This window comes from Apium graveolens, chromosome 1 (genome assembly GCF_009905375.1).
Source record: "Apium graveolens cultivar Ventura chromosome 1, ASM990537v1, whole genome shotgun sequence".
In the NCBI taxonomy this organism is placed as follows: Eukaryota; Viridiplantae; Streptophyta; class Magnoliopsida; order Apiales; family Apiaceae; genus Apium; species Apium graveolens.
Window position 1 is genome coordinate 161,473,562 of NC_133647.1, and position 16,805 is coordinate 161,490,366.

Sequence of the window (16,805 nt, forward strand, 5' to 3'; positions counted from 1 at the left end):
AAGGGGAGTGTTGTAATATAGTGATTGTCATGCATGTGGTCAATGAATCAAATAGTAGGGCTATGATTTATAGGAGTAGAATTTGTGTATGCATTTAATGTTCTTGGCTTCTTGCAAATTCACATTGGCTATAAATAGCCACACTCAGTAATGAAGAAAGAGGCACCCGAGCTTTCTTTCTATGCTCAGCTTCTTACCTCCTTCTGTTAAATTTAGTAGCTCTCCGGTTGTTCTTTTATAGCTAGGATATTACAATAACCTCAAATATATAAAAACTCCGGTAATAATCATATTATGTATCTTGGGCTTTTGTTTTGGCTAAGAAAATTCAAAAGCATAAAGTACCTCGTACCATGCCTTGTTTATTAATGTTTCTGTTAGGTGTCTTTTGGGTTATGTGTGTCGCTGCTTTTTGATTTTTTGCAAAGTGTTTGTATTTGAAATGATTATGTTAATTATATGTAAATTAAATTATTTATAATATACTTTTATGTTTTTGAAATAAAATTTTGGAAGATATTAATTATTAGTAGAAAATTATCGTATTTTGGAATGCACATAATTTTACCCAAACGAGAGTTTGATTTGATAACAAAAGTAGAAGCAGATGCTTGAGAAGTAAAATAATCACTTGTAACGAAAGTATTAATAATTATCCAAAGTCATGCTGTTAATTATACAACATCTTGTCTGTCTGCCTGTGTTCTTTGTGTGAGTTATACTTCTGTTTTTCTTATTCAAATCATTTCTCTTTATTACGGATGCTAATCTAAACTTAAACCATATGCACCTACTCCTCATATACTTATATTTATAATTTCAATCAATTACTTTTACTTGCTTAGTTCGTAATTTATATATTTCTGTACTGTACATAAACAATTGTCAATGAATTACAAATTTTAATTTCTTTACTAATTAATTCAAGTATAATAAATATTTAAAAACGAGTTGCAACTTTAATTAAAATATTAAAATTAAAATTTTAATTTTAATTTGAAAACGAGTTGCAACTTGAATATTTAAAATAATATAACGTATTATTCGAATTTTTTTTTAATAAAAATTCGGAAAGAACACTCACTCGCAGAACATTGATGCTTTAAATGTTACTCTAAAAAACTTTAAATTCACACCAAAAATACACAAACATCTCTCTCTCCATCATCATCTTAATCTAAACCCTAACCCTAAAAAAATGAAATCCCCAAATCACTTCTCAACACTCACACTCTCTATTCTTACAATCTCTCTATCTCTCTCGCTATCTCTCTCCTCATCATCTCCCTCCATCTACGATATTCTCAGTTCTCACAGCCTCCCAATTGGTCTCTTCCCGAAAGGCATCACAAACTTCACAATCGACTCCTCCACCGGTAAATTCGAAGTGTACTTACAACAATCATGTAACGCGAAGTTTGAATCGAATGTTCGATACGACTTGAATGTTTCGGGTACTATTCGGGTCGGGCAATTAGGTGAATTGTCCGGAATTGCGGCTCAGGAGCTGTTTTTGTGGTTCCCTGTTAAGGGGATTCGGGTTGATATTCCGAGTAGTGGGTTAATTTATTTTGATGTTGGGGTTGTGTTTAAGCAGTTCTCGGTTTCGTCGTTTGAGTCTCCGAGGGAGTGTTTGGGGACGGAGGGGTGGTTATCGGAGGCTGATGGGCTTGTTTTGGTTGATAAGTTGCACGGTGGTCAGGTTTATTTCTGAGTTTTATGTGTATTTGTGTTCGCGTTTTTTAAAGATTTTTTTTATGATATTTTCGGTTAAATGTAGTTTTCGTAAGTGTTTAGGAGTTGTACAAAATGCTGAGTATTGAGTTTAGGCTAATGAAAAGAACTCTATATTAAATAGATAGTACATTTTAAGGCTAACGGAATGAAATTTTAAGAGCAAAGATGATGGAGGTTGCTAAATATTGACGTACAGATGCATATAATTAATTATAGGTATTGTTATATTATTCAGATCTGCACCAAAGAGAAAAAAATAGAAACAAATTACTTTTAGTACTCTTTCTTCTCGAAGAACACATATTCTCTTGATATTTAAAACCCATACATTGGAGACTTGTTGCTAAGTTAGCAACAAGTTTCACCATTTCATGCTAAATTGAACTGCCATTGGTTTTGCTCTGTATTGTTTAGGCTGATTAAGTTGTGACTATGTCATTTTGAATTGGTCAAAATTAAGTCGGGTTACACGTCGTGTTAGACATTATAGCAAAGAAATATGTATGAAGTGAAAGGAGATGAGTTTATATCGGAGGCCAGTTTTGGGAGCTTCATATCTTGTCACTGTCCAATCTAAATTAACTTTTTTTTTAATTCAAAATTCAGTAGGAATGCTGACAAACTTAATTTGAAGGATGATTAAGTTTATGCAAGTACAGAAGGCAAGTCTATCATGACTATCTTGTTGAAAAACTATGTTGATAGTAAGGTATTTAGTTTGGCGAAGCACTAGTTTTAATTGCTAAGTTTGACGCACTATTAGTTTGGCGAAGCACTAGTTTTAATTGCTAAGTTTGACGCACTAGTTTTAGAGTTATAACATAATATGCTACAATCAACAAGCTTGTATTTTTTTACAAGCTTATCTCCTAAGAAAGCTATTGCTTCGGGTAGCGGCTTAAGTCTTCGAATCACTACGTGTGCTTTATGTCGGTTTGGATTTAGTTTGTTAGCTCATTTTGTGGGTTTTAAACTTGCTTTGTTAAACTTATGCTAGTAAACTTTTACTTATATTACAGCGTTTTCCAAGTCAAAGGGCTTCCTCATATAAACTAGTTAAATATTAAGCTTGTCAACTAGGCTATAGCACTTTAGGGTACTATTAATTGTGCCAGTATATCATCAAATAATAATTGTTTGTTTCATGAATAATTTATGATTTATTAATGTGTTGTGTTAATTTTTTTAATCATATTTTCAGGATCGGTTAGAACAGCCTCAGAGTAAATATGGCAAGGCAGATGCATTATGGGCCGTCTCATAGGCTCATTGCTGGTACAAGGTCTAACATACCTGTTATGTTTTGGTTTCATTTTTGTCTTGAGAGTGTCAAAGATCTGGCTTAGCATCTATTGCGTGTTTGTTTGCTGTATGTTTGATACCGTTTCTCCTGGATATTCTTATATATGCACCGGGGGAAGGGGGGGGGGGGCAAGTTTCTGATAAAGACTGAATGAAGAAACTAGGTTTGGTAGATGAATTTCTGATATGCAGGAGATAAGTCTGTTTACATGTCATGAAGACTAAAGCTTATATGTATGTAATAGTGTATAAGTTTTGTTTGTTATATTAATATATATTTGACGGGTTGCTGTATATAGAGTACAATTGTAGCTCTGTGGAACTTTGAATCAGAATATGCTTTTCTGTTCTATGACAAATGATGAAATGGATACTTACTTTTCCATTGAAAAAAATTAAAGGACCGTTCCGGTTATTGGTGGTTCTCCAGTTATTGGTGGTTCTCCAGTTAGTGCAGAAACATAAGCAGTAAAGTTGCCCAAGAGCCCAGTTTTATCATAGTGTTCTGATTGCACCTGTTTGTTGGTTAAGTGGCCATGGCAGCATAGTTTTTATCATAGCATATGAAAGTGCCTCTACTCAAAATTCAAATATATAATTTTTTTTTTCTCAGAATTTGCCTGGTTTCCCCAAAACAAAAATTTATCGATCTATGTTCATGTATCAACTTAAAAGTAAAATATAATTCCGAATGCAATTTCACTGGTACGTGAGGTATTTAAATAAGCAATTCGTTTTTTTTCCACGTGCATTAGCTCGTGTTTTTCACTTGTTTAGGCGGAAAGAATAAGTAAAACCAGAAAAATAAAAAGGAAAATTGGAAAGTTGAGGTAAATATATAAGAACAAAGATCGAAACTTGGACATTAAACCAAAAATAAATGTAAATTAAAGAAAAATAAACGAGCGATGAGTATCAGTAATGTATCATCCTGTAGTGTCTGCTATGCTATCTGGTCTTCTATTCAAAGCCGTTCTTGATGATGCCTCTGTTCTTGTAAATTACGAAAATCAATAGAAGATGGTGTGCCAAGCAACTCAGTTCCACTCAAGTTTTGAAGATATAACTGCATATGATATTGATGCGAGATTTATTAAAAGCAATAAAATTTTAACACCAGAAAGAAAAAAGCAATGAAACTATTCACTGCAGAAACCTATACTAGACTGATAAACTCGACATCATAACATTACTTATTTCAGAGTTTTACACATCTTGTGTTTTATGAAAAGAGAAGAAGAAATATATGTTTATTGCTTAATGACTAAGCTAGCTCCTTTACAATTATATATAGAACTAACTAACAGAATCTACTTGTAACTAACACATGAGGTGGTGGTGAGGCTGTACTCCTATATGCAGAACTGTATTGCAGTTATTATATGGAGCTCATGTACTAGTGTCGGTATATGAGCTCCAATACCCCCTTCAAGTTAGGATTGGTAAAATCAGACAAGCATAACTTGGAAAGGAGTAGATTAAACTGAGAAGAAGGTTAAACTGAGGAGAAGGTATGGCCTTTGTAAACAAATCAGCCAACTGAGCTGTAGTTGGTAAATATGCAAGCTGGATGAGACCATCTAAAACCTTGTCACGAGTAAAGTGGCAATCGATTTCAATGTGTTTGGTCCTTTCGTGAAAAACAGGGTTACGAGTAATGTGAAGAGCATACTGATTATCACAATGAAGAGTAACAGGAGTTATGTTTGAGACATCAAGTTCCTCTAACAAACGAACCATCCAAGTGATTTCAGCAGCAACACTGGCTAAAGCTCGATATTCAGCTTCAGAAGAAGACCTGAAAATAGTGGATTGTTTCTTGGATTTCGAAGTAATTGGAGAATTGCCAAGCAGCAAAACTTATCCAGTGACAGATTTTCTAGAATCAGGACATGAAGCCCAGTCACTATCAGAGAAAGCTTGTAGAGTCAATGAAGAAGATGCTTTGAGTAAAATGCCCTGGCCGACAGTGTGAGCAATATATCTGAGAGTGTGATGTAGAGCTTGGAGATGTGAAGATCTTGGTGATTGCATAAACTGACTCAAAACTTGAACAACAAAAGACAAATCAGGCCTTGTGTTAGTTAAGAAATTTAATTTCCCAACTAGTGATCTATAAACTTCAGGATTTGATAGAAAATCACCCTCAGATGCAGAGAATTTAAGATTAACAGGCAAAGATGTAACAACCTTCTTAGACACATCAAAACCACAATCTTGCAATAGCTCTCTAGTAAATTTATGCTGAGTAATAACAATGCCATCTGTAAGATAACCAATTTCTAAGTCCAGAAAATAATTCAATTTTCCTAAATCCTTGATGCCAAACACTTGGTGCAAATGAGCTTTAATTGAATCAATTTGAGCTAAATAAGTGCTAGTGAGAATAATATCATCTACATAGACAGCTGCAATGCAAATATGAGAAGATGTCTTTTTCATGAAGAGACTATAATCATTCTTAGACTGAACAAAACTTTGCAGAACTAGTTCAACAAGTAACTTAGAGAACCATTCTCTGGAAGCCTGTTTAAGTCAATATATTGACTTAATAAGTCTACAAACTTTGTTGAGAGGATTGTGAATACCCTGAGGAACCTTCATATAAACTTAATCATGCAAATCACCATGCAGAAATGCATTATTCACATCAAGTTGAGATAAAGGCCATTTCTTACTTGCTGCAACAACCAACAGTGTCCTAATCGTAGCCATCTTAACAACAGGGGTGAATGTTTCCAAATAATCCAAACCATATTTCTGATTAAAACCTTTAGCTACTAATCTAACTTTACACATTTCCAATGAACCATCAGCCTTGAGTTTGACCTTATAAACCCACTTAGAACCTATAGCTTTCTTCCCTTTAGGTAAATTAACTAATTCCCAGGTATTATTGTCAGTAAGAGCTTGAATTTCCTTATTCATAGCCTTAATCCATAATGGATCACAACAAGCTTCTTTATATGAAGAAGGTTCAACAATATCACAGGATTTAGATAAGAAACATTGATGTACAGCTGGGAAAGAAGAGTATGTAATCAAATTGCACCAATGATCATGGTTTATAGTAGAATGACAATAATAAGAACTAAGATAGGAAGGTGGATTATGAGCTCTTGTTGAATGTTTAGGTATAACAGATGATGTTGAATGATTAGAAAGCTCTGACTGATCAGAAATCACTGGCTGATCAGAGGGATGTGACAGACTCAAAGGAATGTTATCATCTACAGAAACATGATCAGAAATAGTAGTGACTTGTGGTAGATAAATGGAATCAGGAAAGGAAGATAATGTTGACTGATGATGAAAAGGAAAATGGTTTTCATGAAATATAATATCTCTTGAAGTATGTATTATATTAGTTTTTAAATCTAGGAGCTTATATCCTTTTTGAGAGACATGATATCCAATAAAAACACAAGGTAAAGCTCTAGGGTCAAATTTAGTTCTATGTGCTTTAACAGTGCTCATGTAACATAAACAACCAAAGGTTTTGAGTGAACTAAGATTAGGTAGAGATTTATAAAGTTTGAAATAGGGAGATTGAAAATCTAGACTTCTTAAAGGCATTCTATTAATCATGTATGCAGCACATAGAACACATTCACTCCAGAATTTAGCAGGTACCTTAGACTGAAAATATAGTGCCCTTGCTGTTTCCAACAGATGCCTATGTTTTCTCTCAGGAACACCATTCTGTTGAGGTGTGTATCCACAACTGGTTTGTTGAATAATGCCTTTAGCTTCACAAAAAACTTTAAGATCTCCTTCAAGGAATTCCTTAGCATTATCTAACCTGAAACTCTTAACAGTAGTACCAAACCGGTTTTCAATATAAGTAACAAATTTGGACAAAATACCAGCAACATCAGATTTGTGATGCATCAAATGTATCCAAGTAAATCTACTGAAATCATCTACAATTGTTAAGAATATTGTACAACCAGTAGTAGATTTAGTATGGTAAGGTATCTAAATGGAGCATTTCAAAAACAGATGTAGTCTTGATATAACTATGAGTAAATGGTAGTCTGGTTTGCTTAGCAGCAGGACAAATCTGACAAATTGTGTCTTGCAAACATGTCTTGACATTACAAGAAGGAATAACAAATTTCAACTGTTGAAAAGGAATATGTCCAAGTCTTAAGTGCCATAATTTGGCATCTTCAATAGCTGATAAGCAAGCACTATTACAAAGATGACTGGCAATCTGAACAGATTTGACATTATGCATATCCAGAGAATAGAGTCCAGCTTGAATGCTACCAAGATGAATTTCCCTCTTGTTCTGAGAAAGGAACTGAAGAACACACTTATCATTAGTGAATAAAATTTCACAAGATAAATCCTGACAGTTTTTGAATGGAAATGAGATTGAACTGAAACTCAGGAACATAAAGAACATTGTTCAATATGATATCAGGACTTAAAGATATAGCACATATGTGTGTTACTTTAACTTTTCTTCCATCTGGAACTGTTATGAAATTGTTAGCATCAGAAGTTGAACAGAAATTTGTAAACCAATTTAAGTTGGAGCAAATATGGTCTGTAGCTCCACTATCTAATATCCAGGTGGAAGTATTTGAAGAGAGCATGCACTTGCCTGCTAAAAGAACATGACCAGTAGTGCCAGTAGCATCAGTGGAATTAGAACTCATGTTATGATGATTGAGAAGATTAAGAAGTTGCTTATACTGATCTGCAGAGATAGCAGTAGTAGAAGAATTGTTAGCATCAGTTGTTACTACTGCTAAAAGAGATAGTAGTACCAAACCGGTTTTAAACCTGAAACTTTAAAGAGTGTCTTGATATTGGGAGACTGCAGCAACCTTCCTCTCTTTAAACTTGAATCCCGGTGGATATCCATGGACTTTGAAGCATCTCTCTAGGCTATGACCTGGAATCTTACAATGAGAACAATAGTAAGTTCTTTTCACATTTGCAGAAGCAACAACATTGTTCTTTGGAGGGAATTGTCTGTTTGTTTGATTAAAACCAGAATTTCCTTTATATTTAGCATTGTCATACTGTCTCTTTTCTGTAGCAAAAGCTAAAGATTCATTAGACACAACACGCTCAGACAATTTCTTATGCTTTTCTTCTTGAGTAAACAACCTAAACACTTAAGCAACAGTAGGCATAGGCTGTATCATAAGGACATTTCCTCTCACAGCAGAGAAATTATCACTCAATTTCATCATGAATTGGATCAATCTCTGTTCTTGCTGTTTATCTGCTACTCTCTTAATTAAATTGCAAGTACAAAGATTACAAGTACAAACAGGTAAGGGACTAGTATCATTCATAGCATCCCAAACAGACTTAATACTAGTGAAGAATTCAGAAATTGACTGTGATCCTTGATTCATCTCAGATAGCTGCTGTTCTAAATAGTATAACTGTGGCATACTAGTATAACCAAAACGCTCTTCCAAATCTAACCAGATTTCTCTTGCAGTTCTTAAGAAAAGCACACTTTTAGCAATATTATCATTCAGATTAAACAATAACCAAGAGCAAACTAGATCATTACATCTATCCCATGCCTTAGCTTCAGGTGTTGTATCAATAGGTCTAGGTAGTGTTCCATCAATAAAGCTCAGATTATTCTTAGCAGATAAGCTCAATAGCATTGAACGCTTCCAATTAATAAATCCATTTCCATTGAATTTAGTAGAAACCAGTTGAGATGAATTAGAATCAGAAGGATGAACGAAATAGATGCTAGAGGGATCTTGATTAGGATGTAACAGTTGTCTACTATTATCCATGGTTTTAGTAATTATATCAAGAGAATTCAGATGAAATTCGATGTGAAAATTCACAGTACGGATAAATATTCATACAAATTCACAATTATAGTAGATTTAGAATGAAAACACCTGATACTTGTAGTGTAATGAATTCGTTGTTGAAGAATTGAGATCGGTGAAGATGAATTATAGAGAGATATAACTAAGAGAGATGAATTGCAGAGAGGTCGTTGAGAGAGATTGTCGAAACAGATGAACAAAGAAAATGAACTATGAAATCATCCAGAAACGATTGCATTGCTCCGATACCATGATAAACTCGGCATCATCATCACCATTGAAACATTATTTATTTAAGTAAAAAACCAGTACAGAGTTTTACAAATCTTGTGTTTTATGAAAAGAGAAGAAGAAAAGTATATTTATTGCTTAATGACTAAGCTAGCTGTTTTACAATTATATATAGAACTAACTAACAGAATCTACTTGTAACTAACTCATCTACGGCTAGAAAAATGAGCTGGTGCAGCTGTCAAAGTGAGGTAGTGGTCCTGTGTGCAAAACTGTATTGCAGTTACTGTGTGGAGGTCGTGTACTAGTGTCTTGAACTGGTATATGAGCTCCAATATAGAGCTAGTAATACTAACTGCGAAGAGTTAAGACCGAAACAAGGTTACCGTCGTTACTGTATGCAGGTGGAACCTTGGAAGGAGTTAGCGAGAGCATCTCCGACTTTACCGGCCTGTTAGGCAAAACCTCCGGCTGGACTCTCGAGCACATATAGCTATTCTTTGAAAAATAAAGTTTTTCAAGGATGCAGAGCTGTTAGTTAATCATATAGAAACCTCAAACTCGTCAGCTACATTTGTTGATCCATTTCCCATCCTCTATATTTATTCAAATCATCTCCCGCTATTTCTCCTCTCATGCTGCTGCAAAGATATGCTTTCTCTTCTTAAATTGTGAATTAAAACTTTTGATTTGTTCCATATATCATTTGATAATATAAATACATTTACATTTTTTCAAAATCACATGTTCTTGTATAGTTGTATTAGGGTTTTGATTCTTAGAAAATTGGGGGTTTTCAGAAACTTTTTAATTGTCAAAAACTTGTGTTCTTTTCACAGAGAGAATGGAAGGTCCATTCACCTCTTTACTCAATGATGGGTTATTTGAACATTTCGTATTTTCTTGACCACCCTCTCAATCCCAACCCTGCTCTCAATTCCAACCGCATCCATCAAAAGAAACCGTGAAATTAAAGAAGGAAGAGAGGTGGAATTTTTTTTTTTATTGAAGAAGACATGTTTATGGACCCGATACAAGGTAATAACCAAACACATACGTGTTATTGGGATATGATTTGGAAATATTATGAAAAAAATAAAGACGATCTTGAGAGTGACCGAACATCAATATGTTAGATTATACGGTGTAGTCTGATAGTCCCTACATATGGATAACAATGCAGTCTCATCCAGTGGATGATTATAGCTAATTTGGTTATCTTTAAAACAATCACTTATCACTTGGCACATGAAGTAAACTTGAGAGAGAGGATAATAATAATTTTTATAACTAAAATCTTAAGGGTCAAAATGAGTACATGATATAAGCACACGTTTGTATTTTACAGAATTCAACTCTTAATGTCATTTATACTTGTTATACAAACAGCCTTTTGGAGGGAAACAAATAGAGCCGCAAATGTCCAAAAGCAGATAATAAAACAGGTGATGCAGATTCTGATACTTTAGATTGAGTTTATTAGATGAAGATCAACAGCAGTTCTGATACTTTACAGGTTCTTTCAAGGGTTTCCAATTTCTTCAAGTGTCAGCCTTCTCCATTTGTTAACTGAACTCGTTGTACCTAAGGCTGAGAGATTACGTTCCACAACTGCTCGACGTGAATAATCAAGTCATAAAGTATCTGCTCAGTAATTCACCTGGTGCGGAGTTCATCATCCAGGTATGTGAAATTGTGAAGTGCCACAGCTACCTGATGCATGTTTGTATAAATCACTGAGATGCTGGTGTTTAAACCCATAGTATCTTAGCTTGTACAACTAAATCTCGTATTAGTTATTACATGATAAATTTGTAGTTTTCATCACTACTAACAGAAGAATCAACAACCTGGAGTTCTACCACATCTGCAACTTCATTTAAAATGATATATAGTTTACTTAATTTCTGTGAAGACATTGATAGGCTTACAGTTTGGATGAATTGAGCCTAAAAGAAATATAAGTTTTTAGGCAATTTTAGCTGAAATTAAGTAAATTAAAACTTAAAGTATGTTCATTAGATAGGATGCCCTGTTTTGGGAAATTTGACCTAAAATTGAACACCATTAGGTAGCTGCATCACCCTCTTGATATTAACTTTCAAATGACATTTCATTTTCGACACTAAAATACCCTGGTTGACAACATGTATCAGCTTACATTGGTGTTCAATAAATATGCATTCGAGTTCAATTAGTTTTATCCACACAAATCAGATTCAAAGTAGACAGGAGTCTGAGTAAAAATACACGTTTTGTATTTTTCAGAATTCAACTTACACATCTCTGTACTGACTTATTATATAAACAGGATCTTCACATGAATCAGTAATGCAGATGATGATCCATCGAAGGCAGGTAGTGATACTTGAGCATGTTACACGAAGATCAACCGCAGTTCTTATGCCCTTTTGCCAAACTTGGATGTCTACCAGATTAGTTCACTACCACTAAGCATCATTGGTTATGGTTGTGTTACTGTGTTTCAACTCTTAATTATCTGTTTATCTCAGTTTAAAACTAAGACAATTCACAATGTACCTTTCATCTGCTAATATATATCATTTCTGATTCCTGTCTTAAAAAAACTAAATCATGCAACTTTTTAACTTAAATTATCATACGAAATTAAAAGCAACAATTTGTGGTGCTCGCATCTTTCTAAGTATGAACAATAAGAATTACAACTCATGCGGAAACCCTAATATGACACATTTGTTGAATTTAAAATTTTAAGTTATGTGTTTTACATCCACAAATATTTTAGTAACTAGTTGTACCGAAACCTTTTATACTTTTACAACTAATAATCCGAAAAGAGAAAAGTGAGATCCTCGTCCTGAACTTGCAATTCTTGCAAATTAGGGAAATTTATCAATCGTAACATTTGAAGACATGGAATATCAGTAGAATAAAACCATAGGATGAGTGAGTGCTTCGAGTCTTGTTAACTTATCTGTTAACTCCAATATGTAATCATATCATTCTCCAGTTCTTCTCCATTAAATCTATATAGACTACGAAGGTTGGTGATATTGAGCTAAACTAGGACCGCCCATGGATTTGGTATAATGAATGATACATTTTAGGTTTTATTAAGTGGCGCAGTGTGATTATCGAAATTGATTATTGCAGAATCAAATCAGTTTCAGGTCTTGTTAAATTTCATAACAAAGAATTATGTCCGTAGTGGAAGGTGTTAAATTTTTAACAAGAGGCAAAGTGAGCTTTATACCTTTATCCTGTAATTTGAAGGACTGATTTTTTGTCCGGACTAGGGTAGGATTGCTAACAAACTTGATTTGAATTTTGAAATACCAAATAAGAGAAGTTTAGTTTATGCAAGTACAGGAAGTACTAGGTTTACAGTCAACAAACATAGTTTGCAAAAATAAAAAAATTTATCTCGTAAAACTTTTGAGGAGCTCATCTCGGAAGGGAATGTGACAGTCTCGTGCATTTCAACTTTACAGTCAGTGACTCAGTGGGATGACAGGTAAGTAATGTAATTATGGCTTGAGTTTCAAAGATTGTGTAGGGTCTTAGAGCAATGCAGGCCGCTTGGTGTTTTGGGAAACTGAAAATGGTCACTGCCTCCAACTATTCACGTGACACAGCATTGGACCAAAAGAAAAAAAAGAGGTCACACCCTCTATACTGGCCACGGCCAATTGCTCACTTTTTAATATTTTATTAATAAATTTTTGTCAAAACTGAACAAAGTTGACAAAAGCAGTATAATGTTCATAAAAGCAGCCTAACGTTATAAATTGTAACGTTAATATTTTGTAACGTAAATATTAGTAACGGTAATATTTGTACCCCGTATAAATATAAATTCACACTCTTATGATTCATACTCTCTATTTCTCCAAAAAAATGGATTAAGAGATGAATCCAAACAACACTCCTCCTACAAATTCTCAAAATTTAAACCCTCAATTTCCATACCCATATCCAAATCCTTTTTTTCCAAACACACAAAATTTTAATTTCAATTCTCAAACCCCAAATTCTCAATATCAATTTCCACAATCCGTAAATTCTCAATTTCCTTTTCCGTATCCTCAAAATTCTCCATATCAATTTCCATTTCCTCCATTTTCAAGCCCACAATTTGAAACCCAACAATCACTTACTCAAAATTCCCCGCATTCACAAGTGCCTGCTTTTAATAATGCAAAATTTATTGATCTTAATGATGATTACGAGGAAATCGAAGATATTCGAGAAAGTACCGGACAGTGGAAGTGGGTTGAAGATAAACTCTTAATAAGTGCATGGTTAAATGTATCAATTGACCCACTGGTCGGCACTGATCAAAAAGCTGATGCGTTTTGGGAACGAATTCAGCAATATTGTGTAGAAGAAAATCCCAGTGTCATCAAAAGAGGAGTTGTGGCTATAAGAAAAAGGTGGCAACGAATAAATGAAGGTGCTCAAAAATATGGAGCGTGTTTTGAAAAGGCCCAAAAACAAGTCGGAAGTGGTTCAAACTTGAGCAACATAATTGATGCAGCTCATTCACTTCATACAACCACGTACAAGAAGAAGTCTAACTTTGAACCACATTATTTCCAGCTTCATGGACAACCCAAGTGGAGAACTCCGTCATCTACTGATAGTTCTAAAAGAACTAAATTAAGCTCTTCTAGAGCCTACTCATCATCAGGAAATAACGATACACCAACAAGTGAGAATGCTGTTGAATCTCCGGTTCGTCCTATGGGAGTGAAAGCAGCTAAAAGGAAGGGGAAAGGGAAGGCAAGAACAACAGAAGCAGGTGAGGAGTTGGAAGCATTAAATGCAAGTGCATACAAAAAGCTGAACTTAATGGAAGCATTAAATAACATTATGCAAAAAGAAATTGAGACTCGACAAAAAGAAATTGAAGCAAAACAAACTGAGATGGATTTGCAAGTCATTTTGGCAGATACTAGTAAAATGAATGAGGCTCAGCGGAAAGTTCATTCAAAAATGCTTGACAAAATAATGGCAAGAACCTAGTGTTTGTTTTTATTTGTTTGTAATCTAGCCGTTGGAAGCTAGTGTTTATTTTTATTTGTTTGTAATCTAGCCGTTAGAATAAATTCTCTTTTTCCCTTCTATATAAACTACCTTTCTCAGATCTTTAAAATCACTTTCATATGGATCAAACACTAGAAAATTTAACTGAAGGATTTATTGATGAGTTTTGCTTCGACGATACCGAAGATAATCGTCGTCTCGAACTCTATCATGAAATTTATGGTCAAAGCTCAAGATCCATGCCTCAAAAAAGTATATTCAGAAACCGTGAAGCAGGGCATCAACGTCTAGAGAATGATTACTTTTCAGCAAATCCGGTATATCCTGAAGAAACATTCCGACGAAGATTTCGTATGGGAAGGCATGTTTTTCTACGTATTGTGAATGCAATGTCAAATTTCGATCCATACTTTCAACAAAGGGTCGATGCTGTGGGAAGAAAAGGTTTATCACCATTACAGAAATGTACTGCGGCAATGCGTATGTTAGCATATGGAATATCCGCTGACGCTGTTGATGACTACGTTCGTATTAGAGAGAGTACTGCAGTTGAGTGCTTAAAATTTTTTATCTCAAATATCATCATGATATTTTAAAGTGAATACCTGCGAAAGCCAAACTTCGGTGATGTTCAACGACTATTACAGATGGGTGATGCTCGCGACTTTCCTGGTATGATGGGCAGTATAGACTGCATGCACTGGCAATGGAAAAATTATCCTAAAGCCTGAAAGGGAATGTTTATGAGTGGTCACAAAGGAGTTGCAACAATTATACTGGAAGCGGTTGCTTCATCTGATCTGTGGATATGGCATGCATTTTTTGGAGTTGCTGGATCAAATAATGACATAAATGTGTTAGAACGGTCGCCGATATTTAATGATGTGCTAGAAGGTCGTGCTCCAGAGGTAAATTATTCCATCAACGGAAACACTTATAACATGGGATACTACTTAACATATGGAATATATCCTGAATGGGCAACATTCGTTAAAACGATACCACGTCCTCAAAGTGAGAAAAGAAAATTATTTTCAAAATATCAAGAAAGCCAGCGAAAAGACGTCGAACGAGCTTTTGGTGTGTTACAGTCTCGTTTCGCAATTGTGCGTGGTCCTGCACGTTTTTGGGACAAAGCAGATCTTGGAAAAATTATGAGAGCATGCATTATAATGCATAATATGATTGTTGAAGACGAGAGAGACACTTACGCCACGCAATTTGGTCCTTTACCAATTTATGATGATGCAACAAATGGTTTATCTCAACCAAATTTAGGTTAAGAACCATTTATCCCGTATGAAAGGTATATCCAAAATACGTTACAAATGCGCGATAAACGGACACATCGTCAGCTACAAAATGACTTGGTTGAGCACATCTCGCAGTTCCATAATAATCGTTAATTTCTTATTGCACTATTTTTAATTGTTTGTTTCCTCGTGTAATGTTTTTAATTTATTGTTTTTAATTCAGTTGAATGTATTCTCTTTTAATATTAATTTTCTTAAGAATTGATCATTTTAATTTAAATAATTACAATTTAAATATTATTTAACAAATTAAAATTATAATACAAAACACTAGTTAACTTGAACCATAATAAAATATGACAAAGAAGGGCCCGCGAAATGTGGAAAGCGGGCACATGCGCTGGAGGAGTTTGCCCAAATGTTTTATCTTGCCCTGTTTCTCCACCTGGACTGCATGATTTGACATAAAAAGAGGAAATGGGCATGCAGCATTGTAGCTGCTCTTAAGCAACACTCTACTACTGCTACAGATCATCAGACCACTTGATAGTCTCGGGTAGGGGTGTACGGACGAACCGCTCAACCGTATCCAACCGCTCAACTGTATCCAACCGCTCACAACCGAACCGTATTTTGCGAAAAATCATGAAACGCGGGTTGATTGTGAATTTAAATTTTAAAAATCGCTCATTCGCGGTTTGGATGCATTTTTAAATTTTTGAAAATCGCAAAATCGCAACCGCAAATCACAACATATATTTATAATAAAATATATTTCCAAAAATGTAGTTCATATCATATAAATTAATAAGTATACACATTTATTAACTAATTTTAGGTTAATGTTAGGACTTCGTTCATAACATTCACAATAATTATAAGATATATAACCAAACAAATGGAAAATATAATCAACATGTAATTTTTTCATCATTTTCTTTTTTTCTCTCCCGCTTCCATATTTTTGTATATTTTTAATATCCTTGCTCCAAACGGAGAATTAGCTTGTATTTTATTTTTGAATGTAAATTTTTCACTTAACTTAAACTTGAATTTATCAATATTCCGAATTTATTTTTTTGCAAATTATTAATTATTTTAAAATAAGTGGTTGAACCGCAAACCGATCCGAAATAACCGCAAATTCGCAATCACAGATGAAAATTTTCTAAAACCGCTTTTCGCGGTTTTGTTCGACTTTTACCCCTAAACCGATCCGATCCGAACTGCATACACCCCTAGTCTCGGGTGGGAAAAAATAAATTTAAGAAAAGGTTTAGAACAATTGTGTTAATAATAATCTTGGTGATTAAACATTTTTAGTATTATTTTAAAATATTTTGTTGTCTATTTTAATTTATGATTATCGACCATATATTATTTGAAAAAGTTATCTCTTACTAAATTATAATATTAAACTTTTGACAAATAA

The 16,805-nt window shown here is 34.2% G+C and overlaps 1 protein-coding gene, 2 long non-coding RNA genes and 1 pseudogene across 4 annotated transcripts; 3 read left to right on the forward strand and 1 right to left on the reverse strand.

Annotated features, from left to right (window-relative positions):
* Window positions 1-1,115: 1,115 nt before the first annotated feature.
* On the forward strand, window positions 1,116-3,333 carry LOC141669157 (uncharacterized protein At5g01610-like). The gene is made up of 2 exons (XM_074476077.1): window positions 1,116-1,702; window positions 2,939-3,333. Exons 1-2 carry the CDS (start codon window positions 1,199-1,201, stop codon window positions 2,999-3,001), a joined length of 567 nt encoding a protein of 188 aa, XP_074332178.1. The 5' UTR covers window positions 1,116-1,198; the 3' UTR covers window positions 3,002-3,333.
* Window positions 3,334-3,874: 541 nt separating this feature from the next.
* On the reverse strand, window positions 3,875-10,206 carry LOC141669173 (uncharacterized). 2 transcript variants are annotated; one of them, XR_012553467.1, is made up of 4 exons: window positions 7,834-10,206; window positions 7,652-7,747; window positions 6,673-7,345; window positions 3,875-4,105 (listed from the first exon to the last, which is right to left on the reverse strand). It is a non-coding gene; the product is annotated as an uncharacterized LOC141669173 (long non-coding RNA). The 2 variants fall into 2 exon arrangements; XR_012553473.1 differs by lacking the exon at window positions 3,875-4,105 and adding an exon at window positions 4,191-5,087.
* Window positions 10,207-10,321: 115 nt separating this feature from the next.
* On the forward strand, window positions 10,322-11,663 carry LOC141721416 (uncharacterized). The gene is made up of 2 exons (XR_012574733.1): window positions 10,322-10,775; window positions 11,404-11,663. It is a non-coding gene; the product is annotated as an uncharacterized LOC141721416 (long non-coding RNA).
* A 2,576-nt stretch (window positions 11,664-14,239) lies between these two features.
* LOC141708890 (uncharacterized) lies at window positions 14,240-15,403 on the forward strand (annotated as a pseudogene).
* Window positions 15,404-16,805: the final 1,402 nt, after the last annotated feature.

Excerpts from the sequence above, each read along its gene's own strand:
- LOC141669157 (XM_074476077.1), top strand. The coding sequence starts at position 1,199 with ATGAAATCCCCAAATCACTTCTCAACACTCACACTCTCTATTCTTACA. Across the intron at positions 1,703-2,938 it reads ATAAGTTGCACGGTGGTCAG|GATCGGTTAGAACAGCCTCA; the intron begins GTTTATTTCTGA and ends TCATATTTTCAG.